This window comes from Haemaphysalis longicornis, unplaced genomic scaffold, assembly GCF_048455015.1.
Source record: "Haemaphysalis longicornis isolate Haplotype H1 unplaced genomic scaffold, Haemaphysalis longicornis Haplotype H1 scaffold_5, whole genome shotgun sequence".
NCBI classification, from domain to species: Eukaryota; Metazoa; Arthropoda; class Arachnida; order Ixodida; family Ixodidae; genus Haemaphysalis; species Haemaphysalis longicornis.
In genome coordinates this window covers 169,015,516-169,030,265 of record NW_027526385.1, presented here as the reverse complement: position 1 = coordinate 169,030,265, position 14,750 = coordinate 169,015,516, and the positions used below count along the sequence as shown (strand labels likewise).

The following is a 14,750-nucleotide window of genomic DNA, read 5'->3' as shown; positions in this document are numbered from 1 at the left end:
GTGGGTGCCCGCCCATGCCGCAAACCCCGTAGAAGAGGCAGCCCATTTGGAGGCACGTGCATCGTTCACACCCGTGCCCCAAGCCAGCTGGACGCCTTCGGACTGCAATTATGACCCTGACGAACACTAGACCGCCATCAAACAGCAACGCAAAGACTTTCTGGTCTCCCTGGTCAACCACACTCCCATTCACAAGTGTTATTCTTGCTCTCAAAAATTCCGCCTAAGACAGCTAATGACACATACGGAGCTTTCCCCTGCACAACAACAACAGTTTCTTCATTCGTCACCTAATCAAGGCATGTGCATCACCTGTGAAATTCCGAACACCACTGAACCCATTATTTGGACATGCCCTGGACTTAAAACTGAAAGTGAGATTCTCCTAGACACCTTTCCCGCTAACATTCTACCAAATTCCTTAAATGATCTACTGCGTTCCTTCTACCCACGTAATTTAGCGGTGGCAGTGTGGACACTCCCCTGCATTTCATATCCGAACCCACTATTTTTTCATTGCTATTTTCCACCCACACTGGTCGTGAACCTAATCTTATCGCTACCCCAACGGGGGTCTGATGCACTAACAAGGGACCCCCGGGTTTTTTTATACATTTCAATGAACGTTACAAAAGCGAGCTTTGATGGTATGGAATGCTTGGTTTTCGGAATTGATATGTTGGCGCATGTGAAGGTGTGGGTGAGGAGCTTATACGGAATGCTCTTTCTGTCGGACCAACGTATGGAAACGAACTTCAACTTAAATTCAACTTAAATTGTGGACGACTCAGCGAGCAATAGAACGGAAGGTAATGGGTTTAACATTAGGGACAAGAAGGGAGCTGAGTGGGTCAGGGAACAAACGCGTCTTAAGGACATATTAGCAGAAATTAAGAAGAAATGGACGTGGACAAGGCATGTAATGCGAAGGCAAGATACCCATTGGTGGTTAGGGTAATCGCTAGAGAAAGCAAGCGGGGCAGAGGGCGGCAGCAAGTTAGATGGGCAGATACGATCAAGAAGTTTGCGGGTATAAATTGGTCGCAGGTAACACAGGACCGGGGCAATTGGAGATTAATGGGAGAGAGAGAGAGAGAGAGAACAACTTTTATTGAAAGCCTGCAATTAGGAGCGAGCCCCGTAGGGGCGAGCCTCTAAGACGCGGCCACGACGTCGTGCCGGCGTGCTCTTTCTGCCGAAGCCTTTGCCCTGCTGTGGACGTAGATAGGCTGGTGATGGCGATGATGATGACTCCACACTTGAAAAGGTGTGGACGAATTTGAAGAGTCGCAGTTAGGTTTAGGGTGAATGAGGCGTTGAAACCAGAGCTTTTGGTTGAGCCACGGTGCTTGTGGGCGAAGGTTTGGTTACGTGGCAGCGAGACTTCGCACATTTTGTAGTTGCACTTTTTAAAGGCTTCTAAATTTTAGAGCGTACTAAATATTGCTTTAACCCTTTGGGTTTCTGTATACGTCGTATGGAGGAGCGGGGAAAATTTTGTTGATGTTTTGTGAATTACCTAGGAATGTTACAACAAAGTTGCTTTGATCATTCTGGTACAGTTCCTTAGGTGGTGTAAAAACAGCTGGTGATGAAAGTTTGCCGCTTTGCAAATGGTGTCATTAAATTGAGGGGGGCGAGGGCACCAGTGCTGCTTCGCTGTTACACACTGCAATTTCTCTTCGTTTGCTTCGATGTCCTTAGTTCGGGAATACCTTCTAAATCAGTGGGCTTGCGAGAATAGGACACTTGTTTTCCAGTGGTTTGGATGATGGGTGCCAAGGGGGGAGATACTGATGCTTATCCGTAAGTTCTTTAACACGTAGCATTGTTTGACGAGTACACCCACAGCCAGGTCTGTTAACGCCTTGCATTTACACAAAAATGCAGATATCGGCGAAGTTCCACCTGTAATCGGTATAATGGCGCAAATGAAGATAACAGGTTGCACGAAATTTTCAATAACTAAAAAATAGGCAAAATATAAGAAAATTCTTGGAAAGGGGAAACGTGTAACGTACTGCATTTCCACAATAATGCAGATTTCGCGAAAGTTCCAAAGGTAACCGTTATATAACAAAAATAGGGGTAATTGATCGGATGAAATTCCGAAAAATAAAAAAAAATGAGAAAACTGTTTAAAAATAGGGAAAAAACGGCAAAAATGGCAAGCAATCTCTGCTAGAAGTATTTGTATACACAGAATATACAGTGAGAGCTTCAAAAGTGCCACCGGGAATTTTAATGCCGTCCGCTTTTAAAAGACAAGAAGGAAGCCACAATTCATCTTGCAGGCACCCTAGAAACATGGGTACCATATAGACGTCAGCGCCATGTCAACATATATGTCAGTAGCCAGGTCAAAGGTTTATAGAATGGAAATATTTAGCAGCATGTGAAAGTCGAGGGCGTCGCCAATCTTGGGTAGGGGTTAGGCGTCTCTTTTGTAATATAATTAGGATTCCGGTATTCAATGCAGAATCGCCAGGTGCAGTATTTACTTTTTACCAGCACACCTGTAGAGGCCCTTGGGCTGCGCGAAGGCTCAATATTATCCTTTGAGAGCCTGCGAGGAAAGTATACTGATCTGGGAGGAGGTCAGGACTGATCATAGCTTCGAAGGCAGTGGTGGGCGGAGATGTAGCGGAAGGAGCAGGAGACTGGAATACGGGGTCTACGGTAAATGCACAATTTTTAAAAGCGGAGACAGGGCAAAGAGTGTCGAAAGTCATTCCTGACGCTGACGATATCTTTTTCTGTGTGTTCTATCCCTCTCGGAACAAATAGCTGCCCAAAATTTGTTGCTGAACCCGTAAAGACGTCCGATCAACCTACTGCAAGCCCTTACTTGGTCAATGCTCTTAGTGCAAAAGAAAAGCCAACCGGTTCTCAACAGAGGAGCTGATACATAAGGAGGCATCAAAATGTTCTAACGAAAACAGAAAACTGAGCGAGATTGTATAAATCTCGCGCGTGAGGTATATGCGCAAGGTTTTACACAGGCTTAAAGAAGCGACTGCCGGCTACCCAGCCCGATACCAGTTCTCATCTCTGCTAATCTCAATAATTGGTGTCCCACGGTTTTAATTGCCTTCAACCGAGATATAAGTGCGGCGGGAATGAAGAGCGTGGCGTTTACGCGTAAAAAACTAAGTCGACTGAGACACAGGTGTAGTGTGCAGTACTTCTGCTGGCTGTCCTATGTCAGACAGAAAAGCATGTTTATAAATGTTTGAATGGGGGAGCACGTGTCAGCAGTAACAACCGAGCCGGTTCCCACGTGAGCGAGCGTTGCCGTGCTACACTGCTTTCGGAAGTGCCCCGAGACGTCTTTGCATTCATACCAAGATATGCAAGGCGGAAATGTTGTGAAGGATTTTCCACGTCTCTGAGAGAGATGAAGCATGCCTACGTCCGCCTTCGGGGGCAATGGTGCACTGTCGCACACGTCCTCTCGCAGCCGCTTTCTGCGTTCGTAGTAATTCACCTATGCACTACCCTGCTTCGGCTGATGTAAACATGGTCAGGCTTGTTTTTTACTCTGTTTCTTGAACCATTCGCAACCTAATATGGGTAAACGTATATATGGTAATACAATGTGTTGTTGATGGGCTGAGATCATGTTGATTTTTTTTCATGGTTTGTTTTTTTGCGCAGTTTTTCCGCTGGTAATAGGTTCCTACATAAGTGTATTGAGGCGCTGGTTGTAACTGACAGTCTATGTATCCACGACAATTTTTGTTGCTGACAATGGTAATTACGCACTCTGAATTACTGTCCTTTACTTCCCCCGAACGTGATACGAACAGTTGCAACACCCTGTATTGTTTGCGTTCTGTCTGAACACGTTTGATTGTTGCAAAATAAAATTCTACTTAGTGCAAGTTGAGTGAACTCTGCAATGTTTACTTCTTCCTCATAGAGATCCCCTCTCCCATGGTCGCTATAAGAGGTGACTCCCCATTCGTAGGCTCCTGGCGCTCATACCAAACAAACGAATGTTGCGAATAAGAAAACATAAGCAAACCTGGAGAAATGCTTGAAATACATGAGGTGGGGCACGTAGTGCCCGCCTTGTTAGTGTAGGACTTCAGGAAAGACAAGACATAGGATTGTTTTGACATAAATGGCGCATGGTAATTCATGTTGCCAGAAACTCTTAGTTTTCCCGTGGTTGAATGTGAAAGTGGTAGCCAAGCAGCACAGATTGAGCACACCAGCCCTGTTACCAACACCTAAGCGAATTCTACATCAATCACTCCGAGAAATCAAAAATAGTGTAACGATATTGGACGTCTGATGCATTTATTTCTGTTTTTTCATGCAGTACACGCAGCGTGCGCAAAGAACAATGGAGGATGCAAGCAGCTTTGCGAACCCAACATTAATGGAGACCGAACATGTGCTTGCCGCACTGGATTTGTGCTTCATCCTGACGACCAGGATTGCAAAGAAGGTGAGCTAGAGAAAACGCAACAATTTTATTTGGATGAAGATTCTCAATGTGGTATGCTGAACAAAGTTTCTGAAAATGAAAGTTTGACATCCACCTAAACGCAGCCATACGGCTACATAGGAAAGCTCTGCAGGTTTCTCAGAAACTCCGCAGTTGAAGAAAAATTCTTCCTGGTCCAGAATTCATACCCGGGACCACCGCTTAAAGAGAAATCGCTCTACCGACTGAGCTAACTAGCAGGCTACTCGTTTGCAGCGCGAGAGCGAATTAATCAAAAACTTACTTACTCCTCCTTTGGGATTTCCCCAAAATCCTGTCAATTAATATGGACAAATTTTACAGAACGGCTACTAGTGTCACTAGAATACAAACTTGTGGATACATTCCTGCCGTGCGGCTTCAACTGAAGTTGTATCTTCACTTGTATATTTGAAGTCAATAGACAGACGTACGAGCTGTTACCTGTGATAAAAAATTAGCATTTCTTTATTCAGGCGTACTTTTGCGAACAATTTTTGTTTTTAGCACAATAAACAGGTCAGCGCAGTCCCAATAATAAAGACTTCGGGGGCTACGTGACTAGCATTATAAAAAAGTACCGTGACCTGTTTTTATCAGCTATACTACTCCCAAGTAACACACCAATGTAAGTTGTACCATCAATCGACAGAACGAAATGCATATGCGTTGTTATGACAACATGAACCAATGTTATTATTTTTACCGTGAAGGCATTGTATTGTGCAGAAATATTGGACATTTAAATTCCTGATTTACAGCAACACGTTAGTAAAATTTAGAACAATACAATACAGAACAATACGTCTGTCATTGCGCAGGTAATATTTTAGCACACCTACGGGTTTTTTTACCTATATACATCACATTTTTGCGTGCTGTTTTGCGCCTAAAAAACTGTTACTTTTATTCTGTATTTCCCGGCTTGTGGTCTTTTATTACATTTGCGGCCACACTCCCATGTTCAGCCCTAAGAAAAACAGAGTAAAAAATTGTAATAGACCCTTCAAAAAAAGTGTTTAAGCTTATGTTTCAACCATGCTTTCTGCCGAATAATTAGAACTTGTTTAGCCTCCGGCGATGCCAACACCCGCGCCAAATTAAAGGCAGTTGTACTTTTTTATAGCTGAACCTTGTTCTCCCGTCACCTGGTACAAGCAATGCGTGTAGAGAGCTTACTATTCTCCAGCCGCCATTAGTAATTCTGATCAAGCACAGTCGTGAGGCCGTAATACTGCATGCCTAGTCCGAGACATACATTTAGCAAGTACAGCTAGAGAACAGTACTCAACCCCCTTCGGGTGGAATTTGTTTGGCTATTTTTTTAAACTGCACATTGTGATTAGTGAACCCAAAGTAGGGAAAGTGATACAGCTTTCAGTTGCCTTGTTGCTTCAGAGAAGCCGCGAAGCACTACTCCGAGACATACATTTAGCAAGTACACCTAGAAAACAGTACTCAACCCCTTTGGGGTGAAATTTGTTTGGCTATTTTTTTAACTGCACATTGTGATTAGTGAACCCAAAGTTGGGAAAGTGATGCAGCTTTCAGTTCCCTTGTTGCTTCAGAGAAGCCGCGAAGCACATTGGGTATGCAAAAAATACTTTATTCTCTTAGATCCTTTGAATTTGTGGCTACTCTGAAATTTTCTGCACCTTACGGGTATCTAGGACTTGGAACAGTAAACTATTCACTGTGGTAGCTGTTAGAACTGTACGCTACTGTTTTTCGAAAAAGTGTACAACCGAGACATTTTTTTAAGGTCCTACAAAAATCCTCTCTCCAATTGCGCTTTGAAAGTAATTTATACTTAACCGAAAAAGACTGGTCCGAATATTGATACAAACGAAGCTATATCGGAGCGAAAATACGAAAATTCCGCAGACAAGTTAACACTTCTCATGAGTTGCAAATGCGAAATGATGAGTATTCGGTTGATGTTGGAGGGTCCTGTGGTCTTGCTATTTCGTTTCCAATTCAGCTGAACGCTTTCTAATGTATCCGACTTGCCTCCTAGAGGTTGAGCTGAACCTCGTTGCTGGCGCAGTGTGAGCAGAGGTTTGCAAGGACAGTAAATTTTGCTGTTTTTACTTTTCCTTCACCTCCGGATTGCTGGCGTCTGAGAACCATATCTCGCTGCTGCCGAATTTAACATTGTGCAGTGGATGAGCGGGTGTCATAAAGCGCCACCGATAGACATGCTTTAACCTCGACAGTCATTGTCGGCGAACTAAACATAAAAAACAGTTTCTCGTTCTGTCACTTGATTCCTCCGCCCCACCAGAAGATGACGCAAATATCCATACACAAACACACCCACAGACGCACACGCACACACACACACATATATATGGATATATTAATTTACAATATATTGTCAGTTTCTGGGACAAAAAGGAACGAATGAAGGGTAAAAACACTCGGCAAAAGGCTCTAGGTTTATATTACTGAACAAACCAAGACAGGAGCATGAAATCTCCGGGTTGTGATCGGTTTCAGCGCTTGCAGAATGACTGACTCGATTGCAAATAACTGCGTGTTGTAACAAGTGAGAGGAGCAGTATCAATAAATATAACTTGATTAAAAAAGATTCTCAAAGAATTAAGAGCCACCTATTCCCAGCCATTCTTCAGTCTAGAGGGCTTGCACCAGCACAAAATTGGTTTCACATAATCAAGGCTACCAAGGAGGGGAGCGAAAAGAAAATTATTTGCTTTACTATGGACGAAACAGCCAACAAACATTTTGTGTTTTTCAAATGAAGTATAATCGGTAACCATCCTTTCGCAAGTTTATTTGAAAATTTGAAGACTGATATGCAGCAAAAAAAAATTATTTCCAGGGTATACGGAGAGTTTGACTTTCGCTTACCAATAGGTCAGTTGAAAACTCAATGCTAAAGTGTGACGGACGCAGGAAACAGCTACTTCTTGATTGTTTTAAAGGTGAATGTTATGCTAAATAAATGTTTCATAAGCTTCCTCTGCTATTCACACCCATTAAAACCCATAATTGTATTTATGTATATATATTTTTGTATAACACAGATTGTGTTTTATTCGCTCTATGATCTCATTCATGCGTTACCTATAATACAATCCACCCCGTCAAAACCAAATCTGTTCAGTGAGTGCGTATTTCCTTTGTTACTGCGCTTGACGAAATATTTCGAGATTCACTCAGTTTTTGATTTATTGATTCTTATGCTAGAGAAGATGTATCAAGCTTGTAGAATGCTTAAAATGCCTTGTCTACATGTTTCAAGAAATATGCCTACATTTCTGCAGAATAAGCAGTATCCTCTCTGGTAACAAGGTAACATATATTTAAAAAGAAAAAATTAGTAGTAAGGAAAGCCTGTAGATTTATAGTACTTTCTGTTGTCACTTCGCGAACGACGTCAGGGATGGAACACGATTTGGGCGTTACTCAGCTTTGTTCAACCCAACCTTTACGGGTACGAGCCATCGTGTACGGGTGCCTGAAAGTGTGCTTACTGCTGTTCATGGGACCTCTCAAATGCCGGCGCTACTGGTGCTTTACACGCTCATTTCACTCATACAAGATGGGTAAAAATCGCGATAAATATTCCAAGCTGGAAAAGTTGATGTAACCAAAACAACTATCGGTAAAAAAGATCTGAACGTCTGGGCTCGTAAAGATTCTACGCGAAACCGCAGAGTAGAAGGCTGAAACAGTTTCTTGTCTGAAATGTACTACTCGAATTAAAACTAATGAACAGAACTGTCATTTCATTATCATTTATTATATACCGTGCGCCGCAATTAGGGTGTTTATTTACCTGGGGTGCATTGTCCATTCAAAGTACTATATGCTTGCTGTAGTGGTTTTAACGGAAGGTAATGCAAAATACTGCGCAGGAAACAGTTTTGGAATTACATTTAACAAGGACATATTAAAAAAGTAATATAATATCGGGGAGATCATTTGAATAAACATATCAACATTTCTAAGCAATATGTCTTATACGATGTTTCTCTGTTCATCACACGCAGAAAACCCCGAAGGAAAGTTGTTGCATTTTCACAGCGATGCACATCCCAATGGGTCGCTGATATTTTCGTGGAAGTGGCGTGGCGGCGTTGCACCGAGCGGACTAACGGGCTTCTACTTCAAGGCTACTTCTCTGAACCATACCATTTTGATAACGCTTCCACCGACATCGACAAGCTTCGCCGCCGACCAGCTTCGTGGGGAAACAGAGTATGATACAACGCTGTGGCCGTTCTACAACATCGAAGGTGCTTCGACTGAAAAGCTGGGGAAGCCAAGCATGCTCAGCGTACACACGCCTGTTTCAGGTGAGATTGATGCTATTAAGACACCCTGAACTGCACTTACTCTATTTCCCGCACAAAGAAAAGGCGTATGACCATATCTGCTCTGATTGTTCCTGCTTATAAAGTAAAGAAGGCAACAGCGAAAAGCTCAATATTTTTTGGCAAGTGCGTTCTTCAAGTAAGAGCAAACAAGTCGGCCGGATTTAATAGTTTTACTCTTTATTGCTACAAGAGTCGCTCGTCAACAGCTATTAAGTGACCTAAAAAGGACATTCTTGCTACATAATTAGGTTAAAAAGAGCAGTTAAATCATCAAGTTTAAGTATTTAAAAAACATGAATATTGGTATATTAGAGGGAGGAAAAGCAGACACTCATATTTATACAATAAAACAGCCCTCGAAATAGCCAAATAGTCACAACTGGAAAATGCCAACCTCACCTTTCCGAAATAAACGGAATTTTACCTATATGACAGCTCACGTAGGAATAAAAAAATACCATTGCGCTTACCCGAAACTTAAACACAGAGAAAGGGAGAGAGAGAAAACTTTAATGAATACCGAAGAGTTTAGCGCCACAAACGGCGGGGCTTGCTACTTCAGATGTGGATGAACATAGTGAGGTGAAAACAAAGAAGAGAAAAGGGGAAGAAGTGCGCACAAACAACGATTCAGAGGGAGAGGAAATTAAAATCAGTTCGGAACGTAGAAAAAGTTTACAGCACTAGGAGAAAAAATCTGAGGATCCCAAGAATAAGAAACATCGGTTAGTCCCGTGTCAGACAGAAAAGTTAAGAGATCCTTTGTCCCTCGCGCCGCGTCAGCGTGATTTCGCCACGGACCAAGGAAGTGACGCAGCTCTAAAGGGTGTCCTCGTAGCAGTCGCACTGGAGTTCTTTTAGCTGTTTCGCGTTCAGTTGTATGCTGCGGGCAGTAACACAAGACATACTGTATGTCGTCTCTCACAGAGCACACAGAGCGCAATGGCGAGTCCGCCCAGCCTATCTTAAGAAGAAAACTACTAGTGAAGGCAACGTTCAGGCTTAGTCGGCGAAGGACACCCTCAGTTTGCTTTTGTAGACCTCGCAGAAACTGGAAATTGAACTGAGGGTGAATCGCGTGCAGAGGGAAGGATATCTTAAGAGGGTCCTGCCAAGATGATAACTGCCGTTTCCACCCAAGCGCATTCACGGCCGTACTTCCGTCTTGTCTGGAATACGGGATTCTAATACCACAAGCAGATTGTGCGCCTCTTTTGCTGCTGCGTCAGAGATGACGTTCCCCTGGATGCCGGAATGACCTGGTAGCCATTGAAGCGAGATGCGGTGTCCGTCTCGTAGCCCTAGTGTGTGCAATGCCTTTAGCTCACGCACAAGTTGGCTGCAGCGGTGGGATGGCTTCCTCAGTTCTTGCAAGGCAGGCCGCGAGTCTAAAAAATCACCTGTTGTCGAGCGGGATTATTGGTGATGTGAAGGAGTGCCGCCCTAATAGCAGTTACTCAGTGAAGGTGGACGACGTCTTGTGACTGAGTTTCTCTTTCACAGTTGGTCCCACCGACGGAATCCATACTCCAATGGCTGACGAGTCAGACTTCACGGATCCGTCTGTATTTACCTGAACGATCAAAAATTCAGAAAGCGCTTCTTGCAATTCAAAAGTACCTTAGCACCTGCGGCTTGCTAATTTCACCCGAAAAGTGTGGCGCGGTCGCCTTTACGAGGCGGGATTTATCCCGGTATCCTCTGGTCATAAATGAAACAGAAATACCGTACGTTCACAACAATAAATTTCTAGGAATTACATTACAACGCTCACTATCTTGGGCCCCCATATCCGTATCCTTAGAGAACGCCTGCACTCATTTGTGCCCATTTCCCAGATGCTGACACCAAAAACATGGGGCTGCTCAGTGCCTTCGCTACTACGACTTTATAAGGCACTATTCCTTGGCCTTCAGCGGTACAGCCTCCCAGCGCTGATTGGTTTGTCTCACACAAACTTCAGAGTGATAGAGTGTGCAGAGGCTCAAGTTCTGCGCATCTGCCTGGGCCTTCCAAGGTGCACATCCACGAATGGAACTCTCTGCGAAGCAAGGTGTATGTCCGCCCAGACACTCCAATCCCAAGAGTTGCTTCGCACCAGCCTCCGTCACGTAACCCGGTGTGCTGACCATCCTCTAGCACAGGTGTCTTCCGCGCATGTACGGAGCCTACTACCGGCCAACTTCGAACGCCCAAGCAAGCCTGTCTTTCCGCCATAGAAAGCTGCACCATTGGATATATGCCTCACCATACCAGGTATAGGCAAGAAATCATCTCTGCCTGAGCCAGCCTTGCGATACTGCACGCTGGAGCATATCAGTTCGCGTTATCTTAAACACGGTTAATAATAAACTTAACCAGAAATCCGCTGCGGCCCTGGGAAGAAATCTGAACATTTGCTTCACACTTTTTTTAACCGACTACCGTAAAATTTCGATCATGCGCCCCAATGTAAGCAAGTCGAAATCATGGGCAATGTGGAGAGAGTGAACTATCCCAGAACGACACCAAAATTCAAGAAGGCTTCGACAATGATCCGGAAAGAAAAATATGCGCAATGCACGTGCAACTAATATTTTGCCGAATAATGATAGTCGTCGCTTTCGAAACCACCAAAGGATTTCCCTGAATAAGTCCTTAAGAAAAGTTCCCCAGACTTTGCATGAAGTCCGCCCTGATCTTCTGTTACCCTGGCTCCGGCCTCTGCCAGTCAACAGTGCAGGTCGCCTCCCTCCACGTGATCCAGGGCGTTGCTTATTCCATAGCCGCTGAAGGACCGTTCCGCAGTATCGTCTGGTACACCGGCCCAGGCCTGTACTCGAGCACATCATCTTGTACAGCATATGCTGCACTCGCAATCGAGCACATGGTGCCACCAAGAGAAACCGACAACACCAAAAGAAAAATCAGAAATAACGCGTAGAGATCAGGCTATCGGGTCTATAACCAGGATTGTAATGTATTGTATGTTAGACTGGGAGTAGCACGGTAGGGTTTCCGGCGTGCGGTGAAGTTTGAGGCGTGGAGACAAGGTGGGATGAACTCTTTCCCGGATTGACGTGAAAATATGACTAAAGCAATGTGTTTAGGCGCGGGGGTGGGTTACACGTTTGGGGACGCTTGTTCAGAATTTTGCGGGTAGTTTCAACCGTTGAAGTCGTAAATAAAACAGCATTTGACAAAACCAGGTAATCGCATGTCATTTAGGAAGCAGTTCTCTGGGATTAGCGCTATGGTAACAAAGTAAGGGAGCATGGAGAACATTGGGCGTGAATTACACGTAAATTCATTTAGGCATTGAGACAAAGGATTCTAAACTGAGCCTGTAATTTGGCCGAGAACCATGACTTTTGATTTGCATTGGTAGGTTTTCTTGTCACCGCCTGGCCGCGCCATGTTGTAATATTGTGTTTAAACAGAGCGCGCATTTCTGGCCAATATTTGTTTAACAAGGGAAGGGTGTCTCTTTGCGGTCACTGGTGTCACTGAATAGAATTTTAGAGTATCGGCGCTTTTTTCTGGCATGGTTCCGTGTCTCCGCCACAGTCTCTGTTCAGTTCTCAGTGCCTTCCATACGTTCACACAGCGACGGATCATGGGCGCTGCCGTTTCATTGTTTATGTGTGTTTTGCCATCATCTGTTGTAGTTGTAGCCGGTACTTCATTCTTTGCGGCCCCGCGCGACCGACGTTCAGAAGAACTATCAACGATACCGCATTTCGCGGCATTTCATCTGTAGAACTCTATTTGAAGGTGCTGTTTTGCTGTGTCATAGGTAGCGGTGTTTGATACCGACCCGGTGAAAGTTAATATCGAGGCCATAGAAGCGGCAATCTGGCTACACAAATCAACATCAAAAAGGCCCCCATTGCTCACTCGCGTGCCCAAGTGGCGGTACTCGGAAAGAATATGTATTCACTTTTGGGGCCACTATCCCAGATAGTTCTTTTTTATTTCAATGAAACCAACTTCCGCCCAGTCGAAAAGACAATAATGGCAGAACGCGAAGCTTTTACAATTCGATTGCAATAGCAAACGATCATTCCCAGAAGCGAGCACCCGTTTCTTTTCGGGAGCGTTTACTGCACTGCAGTTGCCGTCTTTAGTGCTTTACTTTAATGGAAATTCCGTGTATTCTGCCAACATCAAGCTGTTGTCATTTTTAGACCGTGAGGTGGGTCTTCGTCCTAATTTTCCACATCGATTAACCGCTCTCTTAATCAGAATTGTCTCGATTGTGACGGATTGGCAAAATCGGAGATTCTTCGGCTCCATAGCCCGAGGGAATACGGTTAGATTCCGGTAGCAAAGGGCATTTACTCTTTTCTTCACTTCATCCACCATCGTCGTTGTCTTCACTGGACGCTGACTTTCCTGCAATGCGTTTTAGGTGGGCTATAGACGATATTATACAAAGGCTAAAACCTACTATTTTAGACGTTTCAATCTAGATTTAAATGGCCAAAAGGGAATGTCAAGGGTCCACAAAACGCCAAAGAAACGGCAAAAGCTTTATTATGTAAAACAAAGTTAGTCGTCCTTGGTTACGCGTGATATAGTAGAGGTGGCGCGTAAGCACATTTTATGGTCCTTTGAAATATAAAAACCACCAAGAATGGCGAAGTCGAGCAGCAAAGGTGAAGGCAAGGTATATCAGCTGTGCGGGGTCTCCTAGACGAATGAAGTAACTAAACCACTGCCTGAACTGACACCGTGGGTAAATAAGCTGTTCGACCAATCGCCCTGCAGCAGCCTCTGAAATGCCATCCTGAGGCGGATTGTTTACTGAAGTGCCGGAAGGATGGTTGGAGAATATGGAGCGCATCGGTATTTTCAGCAGTTGGGATGCCAAGAAACTCTCCGCATGTGTTCAGTTATTTCGAATATGACACCAGAATTTGAAGCAACAAATACAGGTATGGGCTACCATCCTGGAGCCTGTTCAAGGAGAAATTTCAAAACGTTGTCGGAAGTGGTGCGAGAAAATAAGGTCAGATCTTACTGCAAACACACTCCCAGCGCCCAACGAAGCTTCTGGGTAGTTCGCTAAAAAAAAAGTCAACCTTCGTCGCGCTTACCTCGAGATGACAGAAAAGAAAATGTTGCACTTTCTAATGAAATCCGCCCAACTGGTACTGTTGTCTGGGCTCATCGCGGAATCCCGTACGAGGCCACAATTATTAGCAGGGCTCTGAACGTAAGCTTAGCATGACGGCAAGTTAAAGAGACACTTAAGTGATCTGAAAATAACTTGGGAATATTTGGAAAAATATAGGTCCGGGGTCCTTAGCCTTGTTTTGACCACTCTCGGTGCGTTTGCGCTACTTTGTATAAAACAATAAACAATAGGAAAATACTCTATTGCTCTCTGCATTCCCCTTGCCGATTTACCAGCATGACGGATTCTGTGACGTTTACACTGCAAGCCTGACTTTACTGCACTAATGTGAGACTCGGCGACCTTCCGACAAGGTCGGTCGGCCGGCCCTGGCGGGTCGTCGTTCGATAAGGTATACTAAGGCACGACAGGATTCGCGCCAACAAAAATGTGCCTTTAATTATTTATATGGAGACCTTATTAGGTTCCTTAAAGTATATGAAGTGAAAGTAGCTCCAAACAATACGCGCATGCCGGTCTTCGCTAACTGGTACACTAGTAGTTGATGATACTTGGATTGTATTGGCGCAAGGCCAACTAACGGCAAAGAGCGCCAAACAAAAGTGATTTCATGAGAGCGACATGAAGGTAAAAGTTTAGAATTTAGGTAAAAATAAACGAAGTAAAACAAAAGCTAATGAAGGTGACTGGTGTAAAGGGCCAGGTTGCCATGAATCATGATGCATAATTAGATGATATGTAAAAAATTGACATCGCTGAGAAAATTAAAAACACGCTTGGGGGAAAACATAGGCTCGTCTCCTAAAATGTATG

The 14,750-nt window shown here is 44.1% G+C and overlaps 1 protein-coding gene across 1 annotated transcript in view; it reads left to right on the top strand.

Annotated features, from left to right (window-relative positions):
* Positions 1-14,750, top strand: part of LOC144138817 (uncharacterized) — a 238,162-nt gene that overhangs the window by 61,244 nt on the left and 162,168 nt on the right. Inside the window, exons 5-6 of the mRNA XM_077671294.1 lie at positions 4,328-4,456; positions 8,492-8,797. Coding sequence (XP_077527420.1) covers positions 4,328-4,456; positions 8,492-8,797 — 435 coding nt within the window. The remainder of the gene's footprint in view (positions 1-4,327; positions 4,457-8,491; positions 8,798-14,750) is intronic.